Source organism: Acartia tonsa, chromosome 5 (genome assembly GCF_053477335.1).
Source record: "Acartia tonsa isolate MP-2025a chromosome 5, ASM5347733v1, whole genome shotgun sequence".
In the NCBI taxonomy this organism is placed as follows: domain Eukaryota; kingdom Metazoa; phylum Arthropoda; class Copepoda; order Calanoida; family Acartiidae; genus Acartia; species Acartia tonsa.
This window is the reverse complement of record NC_137264.1, coordinates 49,405,331-49,431,235: the sequence shown is the minus strand read 5'-3', so window position 1 is coordinate 49,431,235 and position 25,905 is coordinate 49,405,331. Positions and strand designations below refer to the sequence as shown.

The following is a 25,905-nucleotide window of genomic DNA, read 5'->3' as shown; positions in this document are numbered from 1 at the left end:
GACACTATATAAGTGTTCATGTCCGTTTGTCCTACCGTTTCAGTGCTTCGCTTTTATGGATGTTGTCATCCTTGTTTGATAACAATTAGATAAGAATAAAGATAAATTAAATATTCTATATTGTAAAGCATTAGGATTCTTGTTTATGTATATCCAATGAGGTCCCTTAAACTTCTGCACCTGTTATTTCACAATTTTCCGGGAAATTTATATAAGTCGATAGCAGGTTTTATACTATTTTGATGAGGGTGGGGAGGTGATGGATATTCGCCCCGTTTAGAGTACTGACCTCAGTTAAATTCTAAAATAGTACTATGGAAAAATTAAAAAATTGTCAATAAACTTTGGAACTGCAAATTTCATTCATGAATTTTGCCATGAAAAGGCAGAAAATGTTGCTTTGTAGACAAAATATGAAAGGTTTCTCTGGTGCATTTTATCAGGGCCCGGCAGCAGAACATTTTATTATGCAATTTTTTAAGTTTTGGATTTGATCGGCTTGGCTGTGTTTGTTGGACGGCAAACAGTTGATCGAAAGTAGTTCGGCTTTAAATTATAAATTTACCAAATAATAAATGTTCCTTCGGAGTTTTGAATTATTGAATTTTATATTTAGAATTTGTTTGTATGCTTTTAAATTTTGATATTTTATCCAGCAATGATTTAATTAGGGCATGTCATATTCCGTCCTTATGTATGTCTTAAAATAGAGAAATTAATATTTTCCATAATTTTCCTTGCAAATCTAAAACTTTTGCTAGAATTTAAAAATCAAATGGTTTACAATTTAAAATATCTATTTTGCTATCCATAAGATTTTAGTTTACAGCCTAGTTTAATGTTTTATGGCATAAGAAATAGTGGAAACACACCTCCAAGCAACAAGTGGAGCACCGTAATCACTCTTCACTTTATCAGATTAATTTTTCCTTCAAATATATGTTGGAATTAGGGCTATTTTAAAGCTAGCATTTATAACTTATGTTAATTTAATGTTAATATTAATTTTATTTTGTAAGTATGTTAAGATTGTTAAGGGTTTGGTCCAATTACAGCTAGAGGGATTTTTCTCAAATAGTTTTATTTCAAGTCTAACAACTATACTTGCAAAAATATCTCACAATTTTTACATTTTTTGCGCGCAGTCACTAGATTTTTCTTTATTTCCGTCCGTCCATATGTTTAAATTCAAAGTTAAAGCTTGATAAAGGATTATGTTTTTGGACATGCTTACAATTTATAGGACTTGATTATAGAGTTGCCTTGCTTATAATATTTTACTTTGTTGTCCCAGGAATGAGTATACCAAAAATCAGACCAATCGGATAATAAAAAAGTAAAAATATCAACATGTTCAAAATGGACGTACGGACATTCTGGTAACGATTGTAGAGTTGCTACGCTTTCTAAATCGTACACAACTACTACAGGAATCACCATGCAAAGTTTGAAATCGATAGGACAATTCTAACATGTCTAAATTAACGACAAAGGCTATCCGTTCCCGACAGACCGACCCTAATTATAGAAAAGCTTAGTTTAAAAAAATACAACGGACATGATTGGCTTTACCATCAAAGTGCCTTGTGGAGCACAGAACCCCCCCCCCCCTCTAACCTCCCACTTAGATTAAAATAAGAGGGATAGGGTAGTTTTTGTTTATAGTTATAGGTCAGGTTAATTGTTAGAGCACCGCAGTTATAGGCTTCGCAGGGTTACAGTGCCTCCCCCTCGTTGCTAAGGCCTAGGAAGAAAAAAAAAGAAAAAATAACTACCCCCTCCCCTAAATTACTTTAAACTCATTTTTAAATAAAGTGGGGGGGAAGGAGGTTTCTTGCTCGACATACAATTTAAGGGAAAGCTTTACATGATCTAGTCATATAGAAATCGAGCAAATTAGATTAGTCACCATGTCAAGCCATATTGTATTTATTAAATAACGTAAAAGACACCGTAAGATATGCATAAACACAAGGTTAAAAAAGTCCATAAGTGTTTTAAATTTTGAGGACAAACCGTAAAACAGATAAAATAAAACAACAGACAACTGTAATACAGAAAAAATATCATGTCATGAAAACATAACAAAAAGTCAAGCAGTTTCACAATAAATGTAGGCATATTAGTATGTGTACCAGTATGTAAATGTTTGTATATTTACGGGTGGGGCGTACAGCAATTAAATGAAACGGACAGATTATAGTTACAGGGTAGCTGCGCGCCTAACTTGATGTGATTATGATTATAAAAACTAGTTGAGAGTAATATTTATAAACATGACAATCATGTATGACAGATTTACTTTCAGTGCAGTGCATAATATCATTCTACAATTATTAAATTCTATATATATAAAGTATCTCAGGGATCTAAAGGGATAAGACAATGGTCGATAAATTGATGTACATCCCCAATAATGATGCACAAAAGTACCCTTTTTGTAGATTTAGATTATTGGTTGAAACGTTTGGACACTCAAATTAATTACCGAACCAATCAAAATTCAGAAAAAGTCCCCAAAGTTGTCAAACAATCATTATTATAAAACTTTGGGGACTAGCGTAATAAACAGACCTATGTAACCTCCCTCCCTGAACGTAACTGGATGTTAGTATGTATGTAAGTAATTTCCAGTAAGATCTCAGAAACATACATATAACTCCTGCAAATAAACTAAAATATGACTAGTAATAATACTGAGCTTTAATTTCTTTTGTAAACTGAATTATTCAGCGTTTGCGAGATATTATAGGGCACACGTACAATTTAGTTCTTTAGCACATACTAGAAGAACGATTTTTCTTGTAAAATAGTGACCCTAAACCTTCCTAAAACCTATCAGACTAAAAATAAGTCATATCGGTCTAGCTTTATGCGAGATCTTTTGATAAACAGACAGAAGACAAACAAACATCCTGTTATTCTTTCATATAAGGATAACTTTCTAAACCGCTAATATTATAATATGTTGTTGAAATTTCAGGGAACCGTACAAACTGCAGGCGGTAATGGCAATAAAATTCGCCACGGGTCTGGCGGCGGTGCAAACGGAGGCGGGGGGCGGGCTGATTATTCGCCGCCACTACTCCATGGCCCCCATTATGTTCAACGAAAAAAGAGAACCAACAACGAAGGTAGGTTTTAGAATTAAAATATAGAAAAGGAAAAAGTTTGGCTCGAAAATTAGATTTATGAAAAATGTTGTACTTGTTTTTTATTTGCTGATTCTTCTGAATTACATTTACAGGAAAAGTATTTGGAAAACAATACACCAAAGTATTTTTAAAAGCGAAGCTTTTCTATAATTGGGGTCGGTCCGTCCGTACGTCCGTACGTCCGTCGGTAACGGAAAGCTTTTTTCGTTAATTTAGGCAGGTTAGAGTTGTCCTATCGATTTCAAATTTTGCATGGTGATTCCTTTAGTAGTTAGGTACAATTTAGTAAGCGTAGCAACTCTATAATCATTACCGAAATGTCCGTACGTCCATTTTAAACATGTTGATTTTTTTACTTTTTTAACATCAAATTTTTATTTGATCTAATCATCAGATTGATCTGATTTTTGGTATATTGATTCCTTGGACAACAAAGTATAATGTTATAAGCGAAGCAACTCTATAATAAAGTCCTAAAAATGTAAGTATGTCCATAAACATTATCCTGTATAAAGGAGTTTTTCAACAAATTTACTTAAAATTTTGCATCGACTCTTACACATTCATATTCTGATTATTCAGTTCTGACACTATGTAAGTGTTAATGTCCGTTTGTTCTACCGTTTCAGTGCTTCGCTTTTATGGATGTTGTCATCCTTGTTGGTACTTAGAAGAGCAAGAGTAAAAAGGGTGGAAGTGTGGAGGGGGGAGGTTGTAGGGGGGGGGGGGGGCTGGGTTAAAAGCACAGAGATCTAAAGGGATAAAACAATGGATGATTATTAAATGTACATCACCAATGGTGATACACAAAAATAACTCCTTCTGTAGATTAAAATTAGTGGTTGAAATATTTGAAACCTCAACTTATTTAACCAACCAAACAAAATTCACCAAAGTCCCCAAATAAGAAATCGTTATAATACAATTTTGGGGACAAGTGTAATAAACATCCCATTGTCCTCTCTCTCTCTCTGGTAAAGGCACCTAGGTACTTTTAAATTGCTCCAACATTTTCTACTAGGGGGTCGACATGATATGTATTCTTTATTCCTTATCGTCGGTTCCATGACTAATTTGATTGTATTGTAAACACCCACTATCTCTCATACAAAGACATCCAACTACTTATTTCTTTTAAAAAACACGTTTACCTTTCCTCGATTTTGATAAGAATTGTAAAATATGCTGACCATTAACTTATAGTCATCTAATATATTTTTACTCCAAGATAAAAAAAAGTATAGATAAGAATCCAGGTAGAAGATTTGGTGGTGGTTTTCCTCAAAGCTTTTAGTCAAGAAACCCTCTGATCCCCTCGCCATTATTTAAAAATAAATGGAAAAAAGGGGGGGGGGGGATCAGGGTGAGTTTTTTTCTGGTGGTAATTGTTCCCTTTGGTTTGGTTAGGTGAGGTTTTTTTTGACGCAGGGTATCCTTGCAGGGTTAGGTTCCCTACAGTAGATGGGAATACAGAAAAAAAAACTACACCCACCACCAAACTTATGGTTACTGTGCTTGCTCGCTAGGGATTTTGAGGGAAAGTAGCGTTTTTGCCTGTGTACCTTGAAATATTATTAATAAAAAAAAGTTTTATAATAACTTTCTTTGATTCGTTGGCTTTTAAACTTTTAGTCTTTTTATTGAATATTGATTGGTTGATTGAAACTAGCAATGGTAAATAAAAAAAAATTATCATTTTTTTTCTTCAGATGATTATATTATGTTATTTTCTATAAGGTTATTGAACTATTGAATTATTTTTATATTTTTCATTTAATATTGCTGAAGTTACAATATTAGATTTCATTATTTTAAAAATAATAAATGATATCCTTATACTAAAGTAACAGGATGTTTGTCTGTTTGTGTAATTGTGTGTCTGTACCGAAGGATCTCGCTAACCGCTGAACCGATCGGGTTCCCGGGAAGGTTTATAACTATTTTCTTGGGGGGTTGGACACCTCCAACCCCCTTAAAAATGAAAACCCCCCCCCAAAAAAAAATTTCATTTTTTAACTAATATTAAAAATGATGGCAGGGCACCCCCCCCCCCCCCCCCCAAAGAAAAAATATTTCAACCCCCTAAAATATTTTTTCTACTTTTTCTTTTAAAATCTAAAATAAGAAATTGGGATATCAAATTCGACTCCCCCCTCCTCAAGGGGCGTAGCCGCTAGTATGTATTGTATATATATCACCAAAAATTGAAATTATTTTTAAATTTTTATGTCGACTAAAGACATGGTTTAGACAATAAAAGTTAAAAATGCACATCTTTAAATGTGACACAATCACTTTCTCGTATTCATTCGAATCCGGTGGATAGGAACCGGTTCTCATCCATACGAAAAACTATGTCTAGCATCCAGCTTTCTACGAATATAAATATGTACAATCATAAAATTAAAACTATTTTTTTAGCCCGTGCCTTCGGCACCTCGGGGCTAAAAAAACTGGTTTTAATCTTATAATTGTACATTCTATATCCGCGGAAAGCTGTTTATAATACGATGCGAGAAATAACTATTCTGAAATAAAAATTATCACTTGAAAAGTGTAAACACCGATAGGTTGACCCAACTGATCAAGATTTAACAAAAGTACCCAATGTTTTTAAGTTTGGTAAAACTTTGGGTACCAGTTTTACACACAATCCGATGTCGATTTTATTGAAGATAAATTATCGTCTATTGTCACATCCCAAAGTCCTTGGTGTAGTATGTAAGTATTTTGAAATGAGGTCTCAAGTATGATTTATACACAGAAAATGGGGTGTAATATATATCTAACTAGCGGCTTCGCCCCTAGCCTCTAGGGGCTTTGCCCCAAGAGGTGATCGAAAAAAAATTCGTAAAAGGACCAAGGAGATCTTCAGCAAAAAAAATGGGGGGATTTTTATTTTTCGGGGGGTTGGGGGTGTCCCACCCACCCCCCAAGAAAATAGCCGGATCTGCTGCAGTTCATGGTAAAATATTGCTGGTAACGAATGCTTCCTGTTTCCTGGCAATGTTAGAAGATTCCTGGATCTAGCATAACAAGAAATATTTCTGGAGCTACCAATGTTTATCTTTCCTGTTTACCAGCAATTTATGCATATTTCTGGCCACTAGCATGTTTGAAATATTCCTGTTAAAAAGCAATATTTCCCTTTTTAATTCACATTTCCCTTTTATTACACTTACCCCACAATTAGAGGTTTATAAGATTCACACAACTCAAAAATGGCTATTTTGGCATGTTTGTCTGATGTGGGGGGGGGGGGGGGTAGTGGTGTTTCTCTGTATTAATTGAGGGAGTTAGGAAAAGCTATAAATATTGCTTCGCTCTGCAACAAATCACATTAGATTAAAAACCTTAAACTGATCAAATGTAAATAATGAATTAGAGATAGAGGGGGGGGGGGGGGGAGAGACAGATATTATAAAAATTTCTTATTTCTATTTTTTATCAACAGTTATTAATACAACGTTTACGAAGGTGTAAAGTAACAATATAAAAGTAGTCAGGAAAAAAGGTTAATAGGTCCTGGGAATATTAAAACTTTTTGGTTTATCGGTTTGCAAGATCCCTCTGTGTACAAAGACCGTCAAACACACACACAAACAGACACCCTGTTACTTATTAATAAGTATAAAACTCATTATGTAATTGTAACTTACTTTTCCTAAATATTTTATTTTAAATTAAAATCCTTCACTACTTTATATTGTAGATTATAGCGGTTGCGCCCATAGCATCATGAGGCTCCGTTTTTAAATTGATATGACCTTGTGAAACTTCTCTAAAATGAAGAACTCAATAGAATCAGTGGTTAGTGAGATCTTAATTGAGAAACAAACAAATATTGCTATATTGTCAACCTCGCTTGCTTGAGTTTACAAAGCACCAAAAGGAAGGAAGATAATTTAAATTTAAAACACCCGCCAAAAGTATCAGAGATTCAGAACATAATTGTGCGTTTCAAATTTAAAAATGATTAACCAATTAGCTTTTTTGTCAAGAGGTTACTTTATCTTAACTCGAATACCCACCAATTAAAACCCCGTATTTTATAAGACGAAAAAAAGATGCCATTCAAATTTTGGCGCGAAAGTGTTAAACTTTCCCCTAAAGTTTATACAGCCTCAAATGAGGAGGGGGTGGCGTTAATTGAATTTAAAAACTCTCTCGCTGTCTGTACAGTATTGAGTGGGATGGGTTGTAAGGTATAGTTACGAAATTTTGGCGCCAATTTAGACATATGCGTGTAAAGGTTTATTGATTTGAAAGTCTAAAAAAGGGAGGGAATATTTAGAATAATTTGAAATAAAAATCTCCCGCCATAATCTAATTACTTACATGGTTTCATGGTCTGTACGTCACAGTTACGCCACTCTTTTTGTTGATTTAGGCTATAATTGTTGGCGTTATCCTCTTCTTTTTTATTCAATTTTGATTCCTCCTCCCCCCCCCCCCCAAAAAAAAAAACAATGAAACCTGGCCGCGGCACTTTTTTTATAATTAGGTTAGTTTAGGTTACAGAGGCTAGAATTAAGTTTTGGCATTCTATAGGCGTTCAAGTTCGTTAGTTTTTCTGTTTGATTTCAGAGCCTCACCTAGAAATAAATTAATTTATTAATACGATTAAAATTACGAATAACTCCCCCACTTTTCAATATATTATAAAAATAAAAAGTCGCGCCTAAATTTTGGCGCGAAAGTGGATATTGAGATAGAAACAGTTAAATTTATAGATAAAGATCCAACTCTCCTATATCCTTCCCCCACCTCTATTAATAAAATAATTGACTCAACTGTCCCTTATTAATCATTGCTGTTACCCCCTAGGAAAATGTGATAAGGGGTATGGGGTAAAAACTCCTGTAAGCCAGTATTCTTCTCTCATTGCTGGTAACCTGGAAAATTTGCAGATTGCCAGCTAACAGGAACCTAGGATTTAGGGGAATATGCGTGCTGCTGGATCCAGGAATCTTGTAATATTGCCAGGAACCAGGAAGCATTCGTTACCAGCAATATTTTACCATGAACTGCAGTCGATCCAAATAGCCTAAAACCACCACAGGACCCTGAAATGTAGAATCCGATCGGTTCAGTGGTTACCAAGATCTTAAGGGACGGACAGACGGACAGACAGACGGACAGACAGACAGACAGACGGACGGACGGACAGACATCATTCTACTTTGTATTATAGATAAAATATCTTTTGTATGCTGTATAACAGGGATGAGACAATGTAAGATTTTCACAAATAAAATCTTTTATTTGAAGGAGAAAGGATTGTAGTTAAATTATATCGCCAGTATCATCTCCCCCTTTACGTGGCAGATGTCCTACTTACCCAAATAAATGGATCAGTAAATTTCGGAAAAAGATTCAACTCACCAAATGCTTCCCATATATATATTATATACATACGGTTACAAAAGTATTATAGGACATGTGGAGTAGCTACTTTAAGAATATTCCCAGTGATCTATAGGGATAATATATACTATGAACAATAAATTTATTTACATTTCTAATAATGATAAACAAAATTACCATACTTTTTATATTAAAATTATTTGGTTACCATTTGGAAGAGTATGAATAAATCAACAATTTGAAAAGTTTTTGAAGCTAACTAATAAAAAAACGGGTTTACAAATCTTTGTGCACCAGTGTATCTTCAGTATAATGTCCCCTCCCTTCCTGATTAAACCTGAATAAAAATGAAAAGTAAAATGTTGTACTATATATATGTATGTATTGGGAGACGGCGGAAGTAAATTGTACAAACTCAGTCAGCAACATTTTTATATCTTGGACATGACGAGAATACTACCTTTGAACAAGAAAAATCATGTCTAAAGGTAGTGCAGCAATTACAAGCTAACAATATTTTATAATGAAAAAAATAATAAATAATTTTTAAATAAACATTATAGCGGGTGCAGTACTCCCATCATGGCATATAGGGGCACTTGAGGTAATGGAAGCGATTTTTCTTACCAGGTTGTAGGTAAACCTCTCCTAAAACAGTTTAAACCCTAACTGGATCTACAAGAAGCTTCTTAGTAAAGGAGAACCATATCGGTTTACCGGTTTGCAATCCTTAGCAGCACACAGACACGCAGATATACTGTTATTTTTACATATAAATAATATCTAACTGTATTTCCATATTTCTAAAATTATAAATCTACTAACACATGTACTGTACACTTTTCTTTTTATTATTTTGAAAGTACTTTAAATGTTTTCATTTTATTCCTTTAAAAGATTTAAATACAAGTGCCTTTTTAATTTATCTATGCTAACCGCTGAACCGATCGAGTTCTCCTTAACATGGTAGCTTCTGATATGTTTATAACTATTTTGTAAGAGGGTACCACCATCCATTCAAGAAAAATCGCCCCTAGAAAAAAACCCCCCTCAATTAAAAAAATGGGGTTAAGGGGGGGGGGGTACTTCTCTTCCCCAAAAAAATCTTTTAAAAAATGGGTTTTTGAATTCAATCCCCCCACCCCCCAGACGCTAGTATAAAAAAGAATTAAATTTATTAATCGCTCCTAATTTTAGAACTGTAATATTCACATACAAATTGTATAAAAAAACGGTAATCTTCTTTTTAAAAATTAACTGACGTTAGATTGTTATTACTGCGCTACTTATGAAAATAATTATGCTAGTTCTTAAGAAACCCAACCACTTTTTTTGGTAACCACAAGCCTTTCTACAAGCTGTGTTAGAATACAGAGGGATAGGATAATGGCAAACAAACGATGTTGTCCGCCATGTCAAATTTTAGTAAATATGAAACACAGGGGCGTCTAAGGTTTGGCTAAAGGGTTAATCCCCCCCCCCCTCCCTGCCTCCCCTTAAAATATTTGACCCAATTTTTGGAGATTCTTCACTAAAGCATTTGTTTTGTTTTATAGTTTAAAGTCCTTGGTTTTTTTCCTTCAATTTTTTAACATTTCACACCCAAAAAGTGGGTTTTACATTCCATAATAATTTAGGAGGGTTATTTACCCCACTTAGTTAATTCTTTCCCCGAGGAAAAAAACTTTACTGGGGAGTAAAATTTGTTGCTGTAATTTTATCCCCCCCCCCCCCCATTTGAATAATCATCTTTGTCTCACATCTTGTTAAGACAGGAGATAATTATTTCTTCTATTGTCCTATACCTGTATCCTAGAAAGATGCCTAAGAATTTAATCATTTAAATTATAGTCCACAAACACTCTCAACTATTTTCCCTCTTATTTCTTTTCTTACATTTTTGCCTTAAATTTTCTTTCAATTTTAGTTTATGAATTGGTGCTTTCCTTACTCTTGAAATTAATTAAAAATGGGGGGAGGGGGGTTCATATGCATACCCCCTGCCTTGTTAGAAATAACCTATCCTATCTAACTGACCTAAAGTATAACACAATCGAAAAACTAACCGCCAGCCCCCCGCCCCACCACCACAATGAATTTAAACAAACGTCTTGCTAAATTCAATTATTGTTTTAGGGACTTACAATACATTATACAACCCATCTTTTGATTGCAATATAATTTTCTGTAAATCATGATAAGTTAAGGCCAAGGCAATCCATCTACTCACACTTTTCAAAATTAACATTCCATTAAACTTTGATATTGTTTGTTCTATCTAACTTTAAAGAAGTTATTTGTTGCCTTAATATTGTTATTTCTTTATGTTTACCCTACTGAGTACTGATGAACATGATATTTCTTGTTCATTTGAAACAAAAAATAAACACAAATAAAGTGTTAAAATAAAATGAAACAAAAATGAAATGTTAAGTCTGAAAGGTAGACAATGAAATAAGATAAAAAAAAGGATGACAACACCCATAAGTATCAACATTCTAAGCATAGTGAGATATACAGAAATTTCACTAGAAATTTCTGAAGCATCTTCGATTTCTTGTTTGGTGAATCATCACAAAAAAAAACGTTTTTCTATCAAAACTTTCCTGTGGACAAACAGACATAATATCATTATAGAGAAGCATCCCATCTATAAAGGTATAAAGGCAGTGTGGGTGTGTGAGTATGTGTGTGTTTGTTTTTGTTGTGAGGAATGAATTTTAATAAAGTTGTTCTTACAAATTCTTTCTACATAGCCTAGTGTACGTTTTTAGTTGCGAGGCTACTCTTGTTATTTAAATAAACTTATTTTAAGCTTTCCCGCGATCGTAGCTCAACACGTAGTGCATCCACTCATCGCTGGGGAGGTGATAGGTTCTAATCTCGGGGCGACACCGCGCCATAACTAAAGACGTTAAAAATGGTTCCTGAATGTCTTGGCCCATAAACAGGTGCAACTCATTACCATGCACAGTTAGGACTTCTCAGACAAAGTTCAATCAAATGGTTAGTTGTCTGAAGGATGTTACTTAACCTAATATCCTTGGGTGTTAGAGTATCGCATCCAATTACACGCGGATGAGGCTCTGGATTCTCTAGATGATCACTTAAATCGAAGGAGAATCCCGCCCTTACGAAGTAATGGTAATGACATTTCGGCTTTCATATTTGATATTTATCGGATTTTTAAATTGAAACTGTTCTGATCAATGAATATACAGTCTACAACTTATTTTTTGTCAAATAGTCCTAATTTTCTCGACTTCTGTAAGAATGAAGTATAAAAATCCTTTTAGAAGACTTCCTATGAAGTCAGATAAACAGACGAATATGCTGCGGTTATGGAGTTAATGAAATTAAATGAATGCAATTATATTGTTATTATTTCAATCTGTAAAAAAAAGTATTAAAACTGCAATTTTGGATCTTCTAATCTACTGCAAGCTCACTTTTATTTATTTACATTTAATACACACCCTCCCTTGATTTAATCAAGATTATATCAAGGGAGGGTGTGTATTAATTACATTTATATTAAGGGAGGGTGTGTATTAATTACACACCCTCCCTTGATATAATCAAGATTATATCAAATGTATCTTCTGGAATGTTTTTTTTCAAAAACTAAAATTTTGTATTTATACTTTATACTTACATAAATGATTTAAAATTTTCAATTTATTTGTGCATTATTGAAGTTTATGAAAGAATTGTAGAATAAATTCAATTCTATCGCGTTAGTGTATTCAATTCGTTGTAAGCCTGCTTTCATTACATTTACCATACAAACTACATAAAAACGTTTAAATAAAATAATTGCCTTATTTTGATTTCTCATATTTTATTCATAGCTTATTCTTGAATTTCTTTTATCTAAAGATTGATTATGTTAGTTAGACTTTATAAATAGTTTAAGTATTTCTTTAAATCAAATTTGGTTATAGGTTTATTATTTACTATTAATACACCTATTACAGTTTAAGACATAATTGTTACTTTTATATTTAAGTCTTGTGATCTTTTTAGATATATTTGCGGTCAAATAAAGATAAAGTATAAAAAATTGAACATGAAGGATTAGGACACTAAAAACAAACAATTGAAGGGGGGAAATAAGGATGACAAAAACCCAAAGTAGCAGAGCATAGATTTTTAAGAAAGCATTTTCAAAACATCAGAAAATGCCACGCAAGCGAACGGACAAGATTAATTATCGAAAATAAACTTCACAGCAAATTCTAAAAAGTTATATATCATAGCAGCTAAGTAAATCCAATTTATACAACCCGCCTTAAATAACATAACCTCTTTTATATCTGATATAACTAAAGAGAATTTCAGAGTAGCTTTGCTACTAGATAGATAGAGCAAGGGGCAAAGAAAATGGTATTTAGAGTGTAATTTGAAACATAGAACATGTAAGATCGAACATTGCACATAATCTACAAACAAAATAGCCTAAAATTTTCTAAATAGTCAAACTTACTATTAATATCATTATTTCTTAGTTGAGAACAATAACATCATATTATTGTTATTTGTAATGCTGTAAAAACAATCTATTTGGTCAAAAATATAATCAAACTCTACTAAACCAACAATCAATTATTGAGACATAATTTTTAATTTTGATTTATGACAAAAGTGGTCAAGATTGTCTTTTTATAAATAAAATATCTACTATGCCTAAAATTTGGGTGTTATAACCTATTCAAATTAGAGTTATTGACAGAGAGACAGACAAAATTAGGGGTATAAAGTAGGGATGGCAATCTGTCAAATTTTTGGACCGGATTCGGATTCTTACAAGAATCCATCTAAAAAAATGGCGGATTCTCCAAGGATTCCAGATTCGGATTTCGGATTCTGGCAATATTTTAAAAGGCTTTTTTAAGAAATTAAAAAATTTAGGTGCTACATATGTCCTTAAAAATCATGTTCTTGGTGTTCTCTATAATTCACTTCATAGAATCAAACCAGATTTTAAAAGATATTATATATAATGATGATAATATTTGCCTTCAAAAAGGGGGAGTTGAAAGAAAAAACTCAAGATGTTAATTTTAGCCTACTAATTAAGAATCCAAATTCACTATAAAAAAGCGGATTCCGGATTCGAATTCTGATTAAAAAATTGGGTGGATATCGGATTCGGATTGCCAACCATAGACTATTAAGAATGCTTACTGGTTAGAGTATTCTTTACAAACATTATCATTCATCAATCCTTAATCTACACCTATTTAACTACAACATAAATGCAGTTATCTATTGACAGACATACAAAGTAAATTGAAGAATGGATACTCGTACATCAGGAGCACTCATTCTAACCATTAATTCCATCTTGTCCCTAAAAATTTATGATATAAATATAGTTGGAAGACATTTTGAATTCTAAAGTAGCTACCCTACTAAGAATAGCAGTGTATACTGTATGGTATGATATAATGCAGATAATATAATTGATTGAAACACACAGGCATAATCAATATTAATATTTTATATCATTATACTTACAATAACAATATAAATATGCAGCTTTTTAGTAGAAAAGCTGCTTCTTAAGCATTAATGTTTGCCTGTCTGTCCACCTTTTTCTTCTGTCTCTGTTAGGATACTCTACAAAATACAATTAAAACACTGTTCTTGGAGATGTATTCTTCTTCAGAATTTAGCCCTTAAAAAAGCCAGTTTAAGTGCACTACTTTTAAAAAGCGTTGTATAAAAAATCATTTCATCCCTGTAATGTTTTGAGTTCTTTACTTTTCAGTGTGTTAATTATATTCATATTTCTTAAAATTTAAATAAAAATGTATGCTTTATTTTCTAAGCATTTTCTGAGTGAGACAAGTCTTTTAAATTAATTTTTATGTCTATAAATCTTCATTTCTTTGAAAAACTGCATGTTTTCTATCCATCAGTATTCTGTGTTTGAAAAACTTTAAAAAGGGTCTGAATCAATTAAGTTCTATCTTAACCCCTTACAGTCGGGCCCCTTGCCGCAACTTAAACAGTCGGGGGGGGGGGGGCGTTCAACGCCCCCCCATGTTATCTCAGTTCCTATTAGAGGTAGAGGACTAAAATTTTTTGTGTAAGTCCCCTGCGTTATGATAATTTTCCGACCTTAAGTAAGTCAAGGTCAATTTTTGCTTCCTTCACCCTTTTATTTATCAACCTTTGTTTTTAGGTCCTTTTTTACTTAAAAATTCCAAACGGCGGCGGATCTTTATGATTTTATCTTTATGATTTATGTAGACATGTAAGAAAAGCTTAAGTTTAAAATTTGAAGTCTCTAAGTCAAAAATTGCGGCTACAGGAGCCATTTAAAGATTTCTGGAGACCTGGAGGATCAGGACCTGCAGGATCATACCTGGAACCTGAAATTGACTTGAACACCTGTATTTAGTATGAGGATGTACTACTAGAGGATATTTTAGTATTTTGGTAAGATAAAATGCTTTTTTTAAGTCAAAAAAATATTTTTGCTCTTTACCTGGATGACCCTGCCAGGTTTGCTGGCATCCTGTGCCCGCCAGGATGGAGATATTCAAAAAATTCCAACTCTCGGTTATGTGTCATACCCAAACTTAAAAAGTCACGCAGTTTGGGCTCTTTATCTTTCACACACAGAAAATAAGATAGAAAAAACCGGATGGGGGGGCGTTCAACGCCCCCCCCCCGACCGTTAAGGGTTAATCTTATCTCTATAAAAAGGGCCTATACAATTTAGATACCACCATAATTTTCTATCATAAACATTTTTCTGTGTCAATAGCCCATAAAAATCAATACCACTATTGGTTTCTATCCCAAATTTTTCTGTGTTCGAAGAGCCTATAAAAAGTGTAAAAACTGATTACACTAACACTTACACACAAACAGGAACAAATATTGTTTAGAACACAGGACAATTATGTCCATAACTAGATAAAAAACTAGATTTTGAGATAATAAGAAAGGTAAAATGTAGAAAAAATATGGAAAATGTGTTAATTTGTATGTGGATTTTATGTGTACTTTATATATGTACAGTGCACAGATAACACTAGTAGCGAGTTACGTCGTAACTTCACAGTAGCTTTTCTCCTATTTCTAGCCCCTGCGGGGCAACTACTAACATTTACCTAACCTAACCTAAAATAACCCATCAAAAGTTACTGTGAAAATTCTACAAAACTCTCTACTTCGTTTTCTATCCAAGATTTGAATAAACTACCTGCAAACCTTGATTTGTCTCTTTGTCTATGTATACCTTAGCAGATAACCAAACTTTTGCTACATGGTTACAAGTTGAGCCTGTTTTACGTCAAGACATTTCACTAAAATCAATTTGCTGTGCTGTGCTGATTATTTCCAACGACTTTAAAAAGATCACTAGTACTAAAGCCAACAACTAACAAACGTGTTATATTTATCCTAGGAGGGAGGGTAAATTGCAGTATAAATTATACAAGTTCCAAATTAAACACAATCTCTCATAGACTGGCCCAAAAACTTTGATGACTTTTAAAAATTATGCCTGCGTTGTACAAACAGTATCTAAACAAGACTTTTTCACCAATAATTAAAATCATATTTTGGATGTAAATCAATCCATCGTCCATAGTCAGATCCTTTAAGATCCTTAGACACCAAAATCTTTTTGTTTTCCTAAATAATTATCTCTATTTCTGCTTACACACAGCACAGAAATTGAAAGTTACTTTGATAGACAAAATAAATCTAGACATGAACACTTAAAACACTTCTTATAATTCAAAGTTAAGATATTATATATGTCAATTGTCCACGAAAAGATACAGACAATATTAGTAATTGGCAAACATAGAGATGGAGAGGAGTGATTATAGAACAGAGGTGGATTCTTTAAAAAAAATTGCCCCACTAATCGCTTAGTAGGGCAATATTGTTTTCGTGAAAAATCCTCCAAAATCACATATAAAAAAATCTACAAAAATTAAATAAAATCTTATGTTAATAACCCTTCTATGATTTTGTTTATTATTTTAGATTTTTAATTTGATTTTGGTGGATTTTTCACGAAAACAATTTTGCCCCACATAGCGATTAATGGGGAATTTTTTTTTAAGAATTCACCTCAGCTGTGCAACTTAAAAAATCATATAACTGAAACATTTTAAGTTTAAATTTTTAAATTAGAAGGATTTTTGGGTCAAGTGAAGGAAACAAAGTTGTGGATTTCTCCGTATTTTTTCAGTAGCTTTTGAAAGGTTATTTTAGGTTAAGTTAGGTTTGGTGATTGGTATTGGCCTTTCAGGGTTAGAGCACCCCGCATGGGCTAGAAATAGGAAAAAAGCTACTGTGAAAATATGACAAAACCCGCAACTTCGTTGCCTTCACTTGACCCGGATTTTAAAGAATATCTCTAGTAATTTTATGTAGGAGAAAAAACAATAGTTAAAAAATACAGGTATGGTAGAGAAAAAGATGATAAATGAAAAAAGTGTATGTATTAGAAAACATTTACATAATATGCAGTTTCCTTTAAAGTTCAATGCGACCATAAAATTCTCCCATTCCCCATATTTTTAAAAATTGAAAATAAGTATGAAGAAGAGGGGTCTCTGAGTTAAAGAATTTATTTGAGAATAAGTATTATATAATGATACTACAATAAATATGAGACATCTAATATAGTAAGCATAATAAAATCTTTATACACAATATACATATATAATACAGGTTTCACACTTATTTTACAAGCAAGCAGTCACGTATTAAAAATATATTAAATAACATTTTACCGTTTCTAATTGTCTTAAGAATCACAATTCTAAAATTATTTAAGAAGATAATCATTATAATAAAAATATTGGGAATATTCCCTTTCGTGGCAACGCCCATTAAGGGGCGATTCGATACATTTTTAAAATGGCTTTTGATTATTTAGGTTATTTTAGATTAGGTTATATTAGGTTAGGTGATCGCCCCACAGGGTTAGGCAATGGGCCCCGCAGGGTTAGAGCCCCCCGCAGGGGCTAGAAAAAGTAGAAAAGCTACTGAGAAAAAAATGAAGAATCACCCCTTAAGGAGCGTTGCCACGAAAGGGGTATACCCAAAATATTTATATCATATAGCTAAAAAAACAACACCTTGACTATGAAATATAGGATGATATTGTCAGGCCTTATTTTAAGTACACAAACAGGCTTCATTGCAGAAAATCTGATGTAAAATAGTTTTAGTTTAGGTGCAATATTATCATTCTTAATCTGTGAAGCAAAAAATATGTATATTATTACTTATGTAAAAACTTTGGTGGTAAAACTGAATTGTTTGTTGGTGACACTTGAATACAAGATGAAATGCAGTTTCTGTTACAATATATTTATATACTCTAGTTACTTCACCTCTAGCCTATAGGGGAGGAAGAGGGTGTTTAAGATTATAGATTAAAGCAACCAAAGGTAATTATAAAGTGCAAACAATCTGTATTATCAATTTCTGAGATCTTTAGCTTTAGTAAACAATAGAGTTATCATAACACTAGCGGCTACGCCCCTAGAAGCATCTAGGGGCACTTTACTTAAGTTAGGAGGAGGGAAAAAAATTGGGGGTTAGGGGGGTGAAGACACCCTCCCCCAAAATAGTTTAAAGCCTTCCCAGGACCTATAAGAAGCTCACTGTAAAGGAGAACAAAATCGGTTCAGCAGTTAGCGAGATCCTTCAGTACAGACAAAAAACGCTTACTACTTTATATAAAAGGATTATGTTAATATTTCTACTATCAAGTTCTCCCCACAAAATAAAATAGTTAAAAACCTTACCTGGAGCTATAAGGCTGTAAATGAAAACCAAATTGTTCCAGCTTTTTTCGAGATCCTTAAAATGTATTTAAAAGCAGTTTGACATTACCAAAACATTTGATTATAGTAACAAGTATCGAAGCATCAGTAAAAGTAAAGCAACAAATTAGCAATCTTTGATTTAGGGTAAGTTACACTTAAATCTGTATACCTAATTCTCGATGGAATCAATATTCTATAATTTTATTATTATTGGTTGAAAAAGCTACAAACCAATTAGACAAACTGTTCGTATGATACTGATTACGAAGATGCTAAACTGTCGAATTATACCTTTTTTTCATGCAAACTTTGAAGTCGTTGCGACAATTCTAGCAAAAAAGAATTTAGAGATAACATGGCAGCAATTGAGCTCAACTGCTAAAACTTAACTTTTTAGGGTATCTTAAAAATGTTGAAAAAAATGAGTTGATATAATGTATGACTGTAGAAAATAGAACATGGTAGAAATATGTAAAAGTTCTTGGATCAATTATCTATTGCTAATTGGTTTAGTTCTCACCCAACTATTACAAACTTTAGCTCACACACAGACACACACACACATATTTTCTGTATAGACTATGAGACAAACATTTCATAGACTTGTTTGTCTGTTAACCTAACCTACAAACAAATGAGTTTATCAATAAATAAGCTACATTAAAATTGTAGTCTTAAAAGAAAGGTCATCATTTTTATAATTTGGTCATTCCGTCGGACCAAGAGAGTAATTAACTTATCAAGATGTTTAAAGAAAAAACGTACATTTGTAACGTATTTATTTAATTTAAAAGTTTTAAAAGTATAACTGCTATGTGATCCCTCTATTGTTTGTTAGATAACTTTCTATAACTCTAAACTAGCGACTAACAGCAGGGCGAAGTGTTGAAGTGGAGGGGGGGGGGGAGTTAGAGGGCAGACACTATAAAGATGGAACAGGGATGTTGATATTCAAGAAAAACTGTTTTCATAATTTTATTATTAAGATATATTATTTATATTTGTCGAATGGGCGATTTAAAGCGTTGGAATTTTGGTAAATTTCCTTTCAAGTGATAGTTATTTGCAATTGGCATACAGAAAGGTTTTTTTTATCAGGTGCTTTATCCCTGCAATCCCTGACAATATAGAGTTGCGGAACTACGACTAGGGGTCTTTTATAACTTCAAACTTGGTATAATCCCTGGTACCAACGAGTGGACCGCCGAAAACTCAACCTCCCTCCCCCGCCCATCTCGAATTATTTTCATCTATAAAATTTATTTCTTGCCCTTGCAGGGCTCTTCAACCGTTACTTCACCCAGCCTAACCTAAAAAAACGCATCAAATTAACGTCTTTTTTTGCGGTCCACTGTCAGTTGTAGGGAAATTGTTGAAAACTTTTAATAGAAAGAAATGTTATATGGATTAAATCATACACTAAACTATGATTTTTCCTTAAAACTAACAGAAAATATAAGAAAAAATATATTCGCCATGAATTCAAATTAGATTTTTTTCCTATGAATACAAATCAGTTTTTTTTAGATATTATTTCCAACATAAAGTAGTAAAGTTTTGTCTTTCCTGTAATATATCTCTAACGACTGAAACATAGACTTCGGGGTATATAAATATAGGTCATTGGCAGATTTGATTTTATTATGCCTTTCTGAATTAATTCACAATTTTTCAAGAAGCTAAATTTTTTTCTAGGTTTTAGGTGCTTGGTGGAAGGTCAATTTAAAGTTTAGAATCTTTTATCTTCACCCTAAAAAAACTATTTTCTTATTCACAATCAAATTAAATGGATTGGGATTTGCAACAACCTTTCCCAAGGGCAAAGCCTTTAAGCTAGTAAGTAGCCTTAAAATAAGAAATTATTATACAAAAATAATAAAGAAATTAACATTTTAAATAGTCATTTTTCGAACGTTATATTATAATTAAATTCTTAGTGACAGAAATATTTTCTTATAATCAATAGAAAACTATTAATATTATATTTATAAATGTAAGTGTACATAAAATCTTGTACATAAATCAATGTTCTGATTTATATATGTACATTAGAGTACCTCATAATTTGGTCATAGTACAAAACAAAAACCAACCCATAGGATTTTACTTGAAAAAAAGATTATCTTTCAAAAATTAAAATTTATGGGTCTTATGTATCTATGAAAATTTTAAGTAAGCTAACAAACTTAAACACTTATTTTAAGATATCTGATTGTTAGGCATTAGAAATTCTTTAATATAAATAATATAATTGTTGTACAAAAAACTTTTAAATATTTTGAAAATATGGTAATATCCTCTTAGATTTTTTTTTCAATTTTGAAAATTTGAGTACTCCCCCCCTCCCATCCCAACAACAAACAACTTAGCGCTCGGCTCCCTAGCCTGCCTAGCCGCAGCGCTCGTCCCTCTGTCTGCCTAGCTGCAGCGCTCGGCTCCCTAGCCTATAACCTAACCTAAACTAAAATAGTTGTTCGTTGTTTGGGGGGGGGGGGGAGGTGGTCTTACTCAAATTTTCAAAATTGAAAAAAAAAATTCTATGAGGAGAACGCCGAAAAAATATATAAATATTTTTTCTTTGAGTTGCTTCCCTTAAAAGACCTTGACATTATTTTTTTAATCTTATTGAGACATTGGATAATGTGCAGTAAATATAATGGAGCTATATGTTAAATTTTAGAACTAAATTTTTGATAATTTTTTATTTATTTTATGTTAGATTAAAAGATAGGACTGGGGACAATATTTAAACTTCCTTTTAAGGTTACATATCCATCAAACTCTACTTTTGGTAGAATAAAGGTTGTTAATTGATTAAAACCAGCATTAAACTATACAAGAACTATAATAATTTTGAGGTCCAGTTTCTGTACTCAAACATGGCCTATATGAGAGGTGACCCAAAGCACATTACTTATGTATACTTTATGAGTAATCTTATGTCATTCATTTATTTTTTTATTTAGTCAAACTACATACATGCATTTATGTATAAAACTAAAGGAAAAAAGTACATTTATTAATCTCGACTTGGACACTTTTGTTTAGAAATATTTTACTATGTATAGTGGTATTTGTTTTTTGTCTAAAGGAAGATGATTAAATTCCCTCCACAGATTATGACGTCATACGATAGAATAGCCAATGAGAGGCCAGTATACACTGTAATTGACCAATGGTAAAATTTATGCTGGCCTCTCATAGGTTATTTTATCGTATGACGTCATAACCTGTGGAGGGACTTAAATCATCTTCGTCTAAAGTTTAAGATTACAATAACTTGTGAAATAATTGAGTCCTCCTTTTCTTCGGGAAGGCCCCGGGATGTTTTTAGGCTGTTATTTTTAGACTTGGTTTTAGGCTGTTTTCTGCCCCTTCTTAGAACTTTTAATACAGAGCCTGTAAATGCTAGGGGTGCAGTAACTAGTTTTCATGATAAAATGTTAGAAAAATTAAATGTTTAGTAAAAACTAAATAATATTTATTGATTGATTAGCCATAGTTTCTTAGGGTTTGGGCCTAAGTAGTCATAGAGTAGACAGAGACACTTTTGTCTATCAGGGCTATCAAGCTCTACGTTCAAGCACATTACGACTTGACCCGCTGTCTCATGAGAGCTACTCATTATTACTTCACCCTCGCTGAGTATGGCAGGTGTCCCAAAATAAGTCACCGTAATGAATGACGCTCTCCGCAGAGGAGCTTGGAATAAGGGTGTACTGATATTATGTACGTAACAGTTGAGTATCTAAACTTACTCATTAGTCCCCTTCTAACACAACCAGGGGAGTTGTGTGATTATTATTGCGAATGAGAAATTCAAGTCAACACACGGAACTCTCACCACCGTAGCTCAGTGTGTTACCACTGAGCCACGGCGCCCCTTAACTAAATAATATGAAGTCTTTGGTGTAAGATAGGGGTGGCCCAAAAAGGCTTATATAAATGTTTGACAGCTTTAAGATGTGTAAGTGTAAACTAGTAATCCCCTAACATAGATTATTGAAGCACTAAAGCTTTATAGTTTCTGATGTATTTGATAAAAAAAAGAAACCTAAGCAGAAACCTGATACGAACCTTTACTAAACTGTAATAATAATAACCGTATTTAAAAACTAAACAATTCATTTTGTGTGAAATGTAACAACAATTTGACCTTGGCAAAGCAGTTAACAGCATTCAATCTAATTTTATAACTCTTTCTAACATTGTAATTGCTTTACAGCGCTTGGAATAATTAAACCGAATAATCTTTTAATACAAATTTTAAATCTTCTAATTATTACTTTTTAGAGGCAAATCTTCTCTATAAGTCTTATGTAGATTGGACAGTCCCATAGATTGTGTATTAGTATAAATAAAGGTGGGAAATATTTGTTCGTATTTTTAGTTTAAAAAAAACATATTTTAGACTTTTTATGAGGAAGCCATCGACTAGAAGTCTACGGGCAAAGCCACTTGCTAGAATGATATAAAATGTTATGTAAAGAGAAACAAATATATATTAATATAGGAACTATTTGTGTTATGTGTACATTTGATTAAATTACAAAATAAACCTTCATACACTAACCAAAAAAAAAAGATAAATACTTAAATAACAAGTACAATCACGTGCATAAGTAGTGACGCATAGCAAACTAACGAATTGTTTTTATAAATGAAACATTACAGGATTTAATTAAGGCCAATAAATACTTTTCAAGCTTTAAATAATCATTTCAATGATCTCTTAGTATCCATCATAATTAATAAATTTTTAAAAGTGGAACTTTATCCATAAGTAGCGAAGCACATACAAAATCAAAGATTTAATTACAAACTAAGTTATTCAAGCAGTGGTTATAAATTAAGAATACAGTCATATAGACAAAAATCACGAAATTTTTCATATATGTATTTTATTTTTGTAGCATTGGTGAATTACGGACAGACTTACTGAATGCTCAATATTTAAGGGAATCTTTACACAAAAGAACTTTAGCCGTTTATCTTAAATTGCTGCTTAGAAACTCAGATTTCCCACAAGGCGTTACGGACTGAATGACTGCCGGACAGACAGACAAAGTTAATAAAAGACTATGTTCACTATAAAAAAATTGGTATCAGAGCTACTCTACAAGGATATGGCTGTACGTCCGTCCAAACGACTGACCGGCAGTAAACTGCAATTACATCATTATTCTTTTCTTCACAAAAACTATCTAAATTTTTTGTATTCTTCTGTATTCTTTTCTTGTTAAATTTGAAGCTTTGTGATTGAGAAGTCTGCAGAAGGTTTAACTTGATTTATATTGCTTTAATATTGAAATTAGTCCATAAATCTAAGTTAAACTATTACTTTTCGTGCGGGGATGAGTTACACCAATTTTTGTTGCGCTGCTAATTTAGGGTAATGTCAATAAACTTTGAAGGGTTTTAAAATTTAAAAGCGATTTCTCAAAAAATATTTATAGAATTTCCCTGGACCTATGAGGAGCTCCATTGTAAAGGAGAATCATATCAATTTAGCTGATCCCGCATACAGACAAACATCGTATTACTTTCATATTAAATTACTCGAACTAATCTATTATCTTACAAAAATTATAATAAATAGCACGTACAGGATATTGAATTACTTTTAGAAATTTAGATGATAAAGATAGTTATAGTTAATAGTCACCGAGAAGCTGCATGATTACAAACGTCAGTGTAAAGTCGTGCAAAAAGTTAATAATTTATTTTGCACATTTTTTTGCCTTGTACTTGGTTGTAATACTTACCAAAAAATGCAGGAAAAAATAGATAAATAAAAAAATTAAGTAGATTTCAACGACTTTATATAGCATTTCTGACATAGTATGGACAAAAAGGAAGTTTTGACGACCAATCAAGATTAAATAAAAGTTCCCAAAAGTTTTTTTTAGCCAACGAATGATAAAGAGTGTTAATAAATTTTGGATGTCAGTAAAATTCACAGTCAAATGTCCTTTCCTTACTGAAAAAAATCGCTGGATGTCTAATCCTTTGGATTTCTTTCTTGTATGGCCATCAGTCTAATTCAGTTACATTTTTAAGTCTTATTAGTGGCTGCCGAACCCTGGATTATTCCAAAGTGAAAATATAACCAAATTCAAAATTATTTTGAAAATACTATGATCCAAACCCATACTAAAAAAAATCCTTAAACTGTTCTAGTTAGCCTAATTTGTCCAAGAGTTTTCTAAAATCTGAATAGTCAAACATGTCTTCTTTTACCCTATTCCTTCATGCCTGCTAAAACGCAAACATTTTATTTATTTGCAGTCTAAATTTAGATTCTCGGTGCATATTCTAATTATTTCAAACAGGGAGGGGAGTCCATTGACGATAAAATTAATCCGGAACCGGTATTTGCAATATTTCTAAGGTAGAAGTAGAAGAATTGGAAGGGAGATATTTTTATCATCCTTACTCCCATCCCCTTATCCCTGACTTGAAATGAACGTAAACCCAGAGAGAAAATTATAATAAATAGAGTCACAACAACTTTCAAACTGAAAACTATTCTTAGATTACTCACAGGGAAATGGGGATTATACAATAGATTAATCTTTATCCGAAAATAGTTATTTCTCGCATCGTATTGTAAACGGCTTTCCGCGGATATAGAATGTACAATTATGAGTTTTTTTAGCCCCGAGGTGGGCTAAAAAAACTGGTTTTAATCTTATGATTGTACATTTTTATATTCGTAGAAAGCTGGATATATATGTTTTAAATATGTTTTAAATTCTAGTTTTTTTGGTAGCTTGTATATAATATTTAAGGGAAAGAAAGGTGTGTTGGTTGTTTAAATGTCCAATGACCTTTCTCTCCCTGAAATAAACAAGTATTAACTACGTTGTTGTTGTTTATTTAAATTTGACATATCTTCCAGGGTCTCCATAGATACTAACAAAGATATTATTACCACCGAGAGAGGGGACAATAGGCTGTTTATTACACTAGTCCCCAAAGTTTTATAATATCATTTTCTTGTTAATTTTGATTGGTTTATTAATTAAGTTCAGTATTCAAACATTTCAACCGCTAATTGTAATCTAAAGAAGGGGTGATTTTGTGTATCATCATTGGGGATGTACGTCAATTTATCGGCCATTGTTTTATCCCTTTAGATCCCTATTTTATTACGCTGTTATAATTCAGCTACGGATCCTGGAGCCGGAGCCAATCTGGAGCCGACCCTTGTGTTGCTGGAGCCGGAGATTAGCTGCTAAAAAGTGCGGCAGCGGCTTAGCTTCGTTTACATAAAATTTAAGCCATAGCTGAAGTATTACTATTTTTTTTCGCAGCCCATCCAGAATAAAGCCGCTCAAAAAATGGCGGCTTTCGACACTGAATGAATAAGTACGCTTTCTTTAAATAATGTTAAATATACATACCATGTTTATATTATTTTAAAGTTGCAATTCTTTTAATATTATATGTTATACCTTATAGTTGAGAGAATATTAATGCAACATATAGAATGATTAAAGTTCACATAGATGCAGAGGCGAATTATACTATCCACACCTTTCCGCAAGAATCCGCAAAGTGTGGCGATA

The 25,905-nt window shown here is 32.6% G+C and overlaps 1 protein-coding gene across 1 annotated transcript in view; it reads left to right on the top strand.

Moving 5' to 3' along the window:
• LOC145320186 (uncharacterized) overlaps positions 1-25,905 on the top strand; it is a 60,133-nt gene that overhangs the window by 9,990 nt on the left and 24,238 nt on the right. Inside the window, exon 3 of the mRNA XM_080162626.1 lies at positions 2,984-3,134. Coding sequence (XP_080018752.1) covers positions 2,984-3,134 — 151 coding nt within the window. The remainder of the gene's footprint in view (positions 1-2,983; positions 3,135-25,905) is intronic.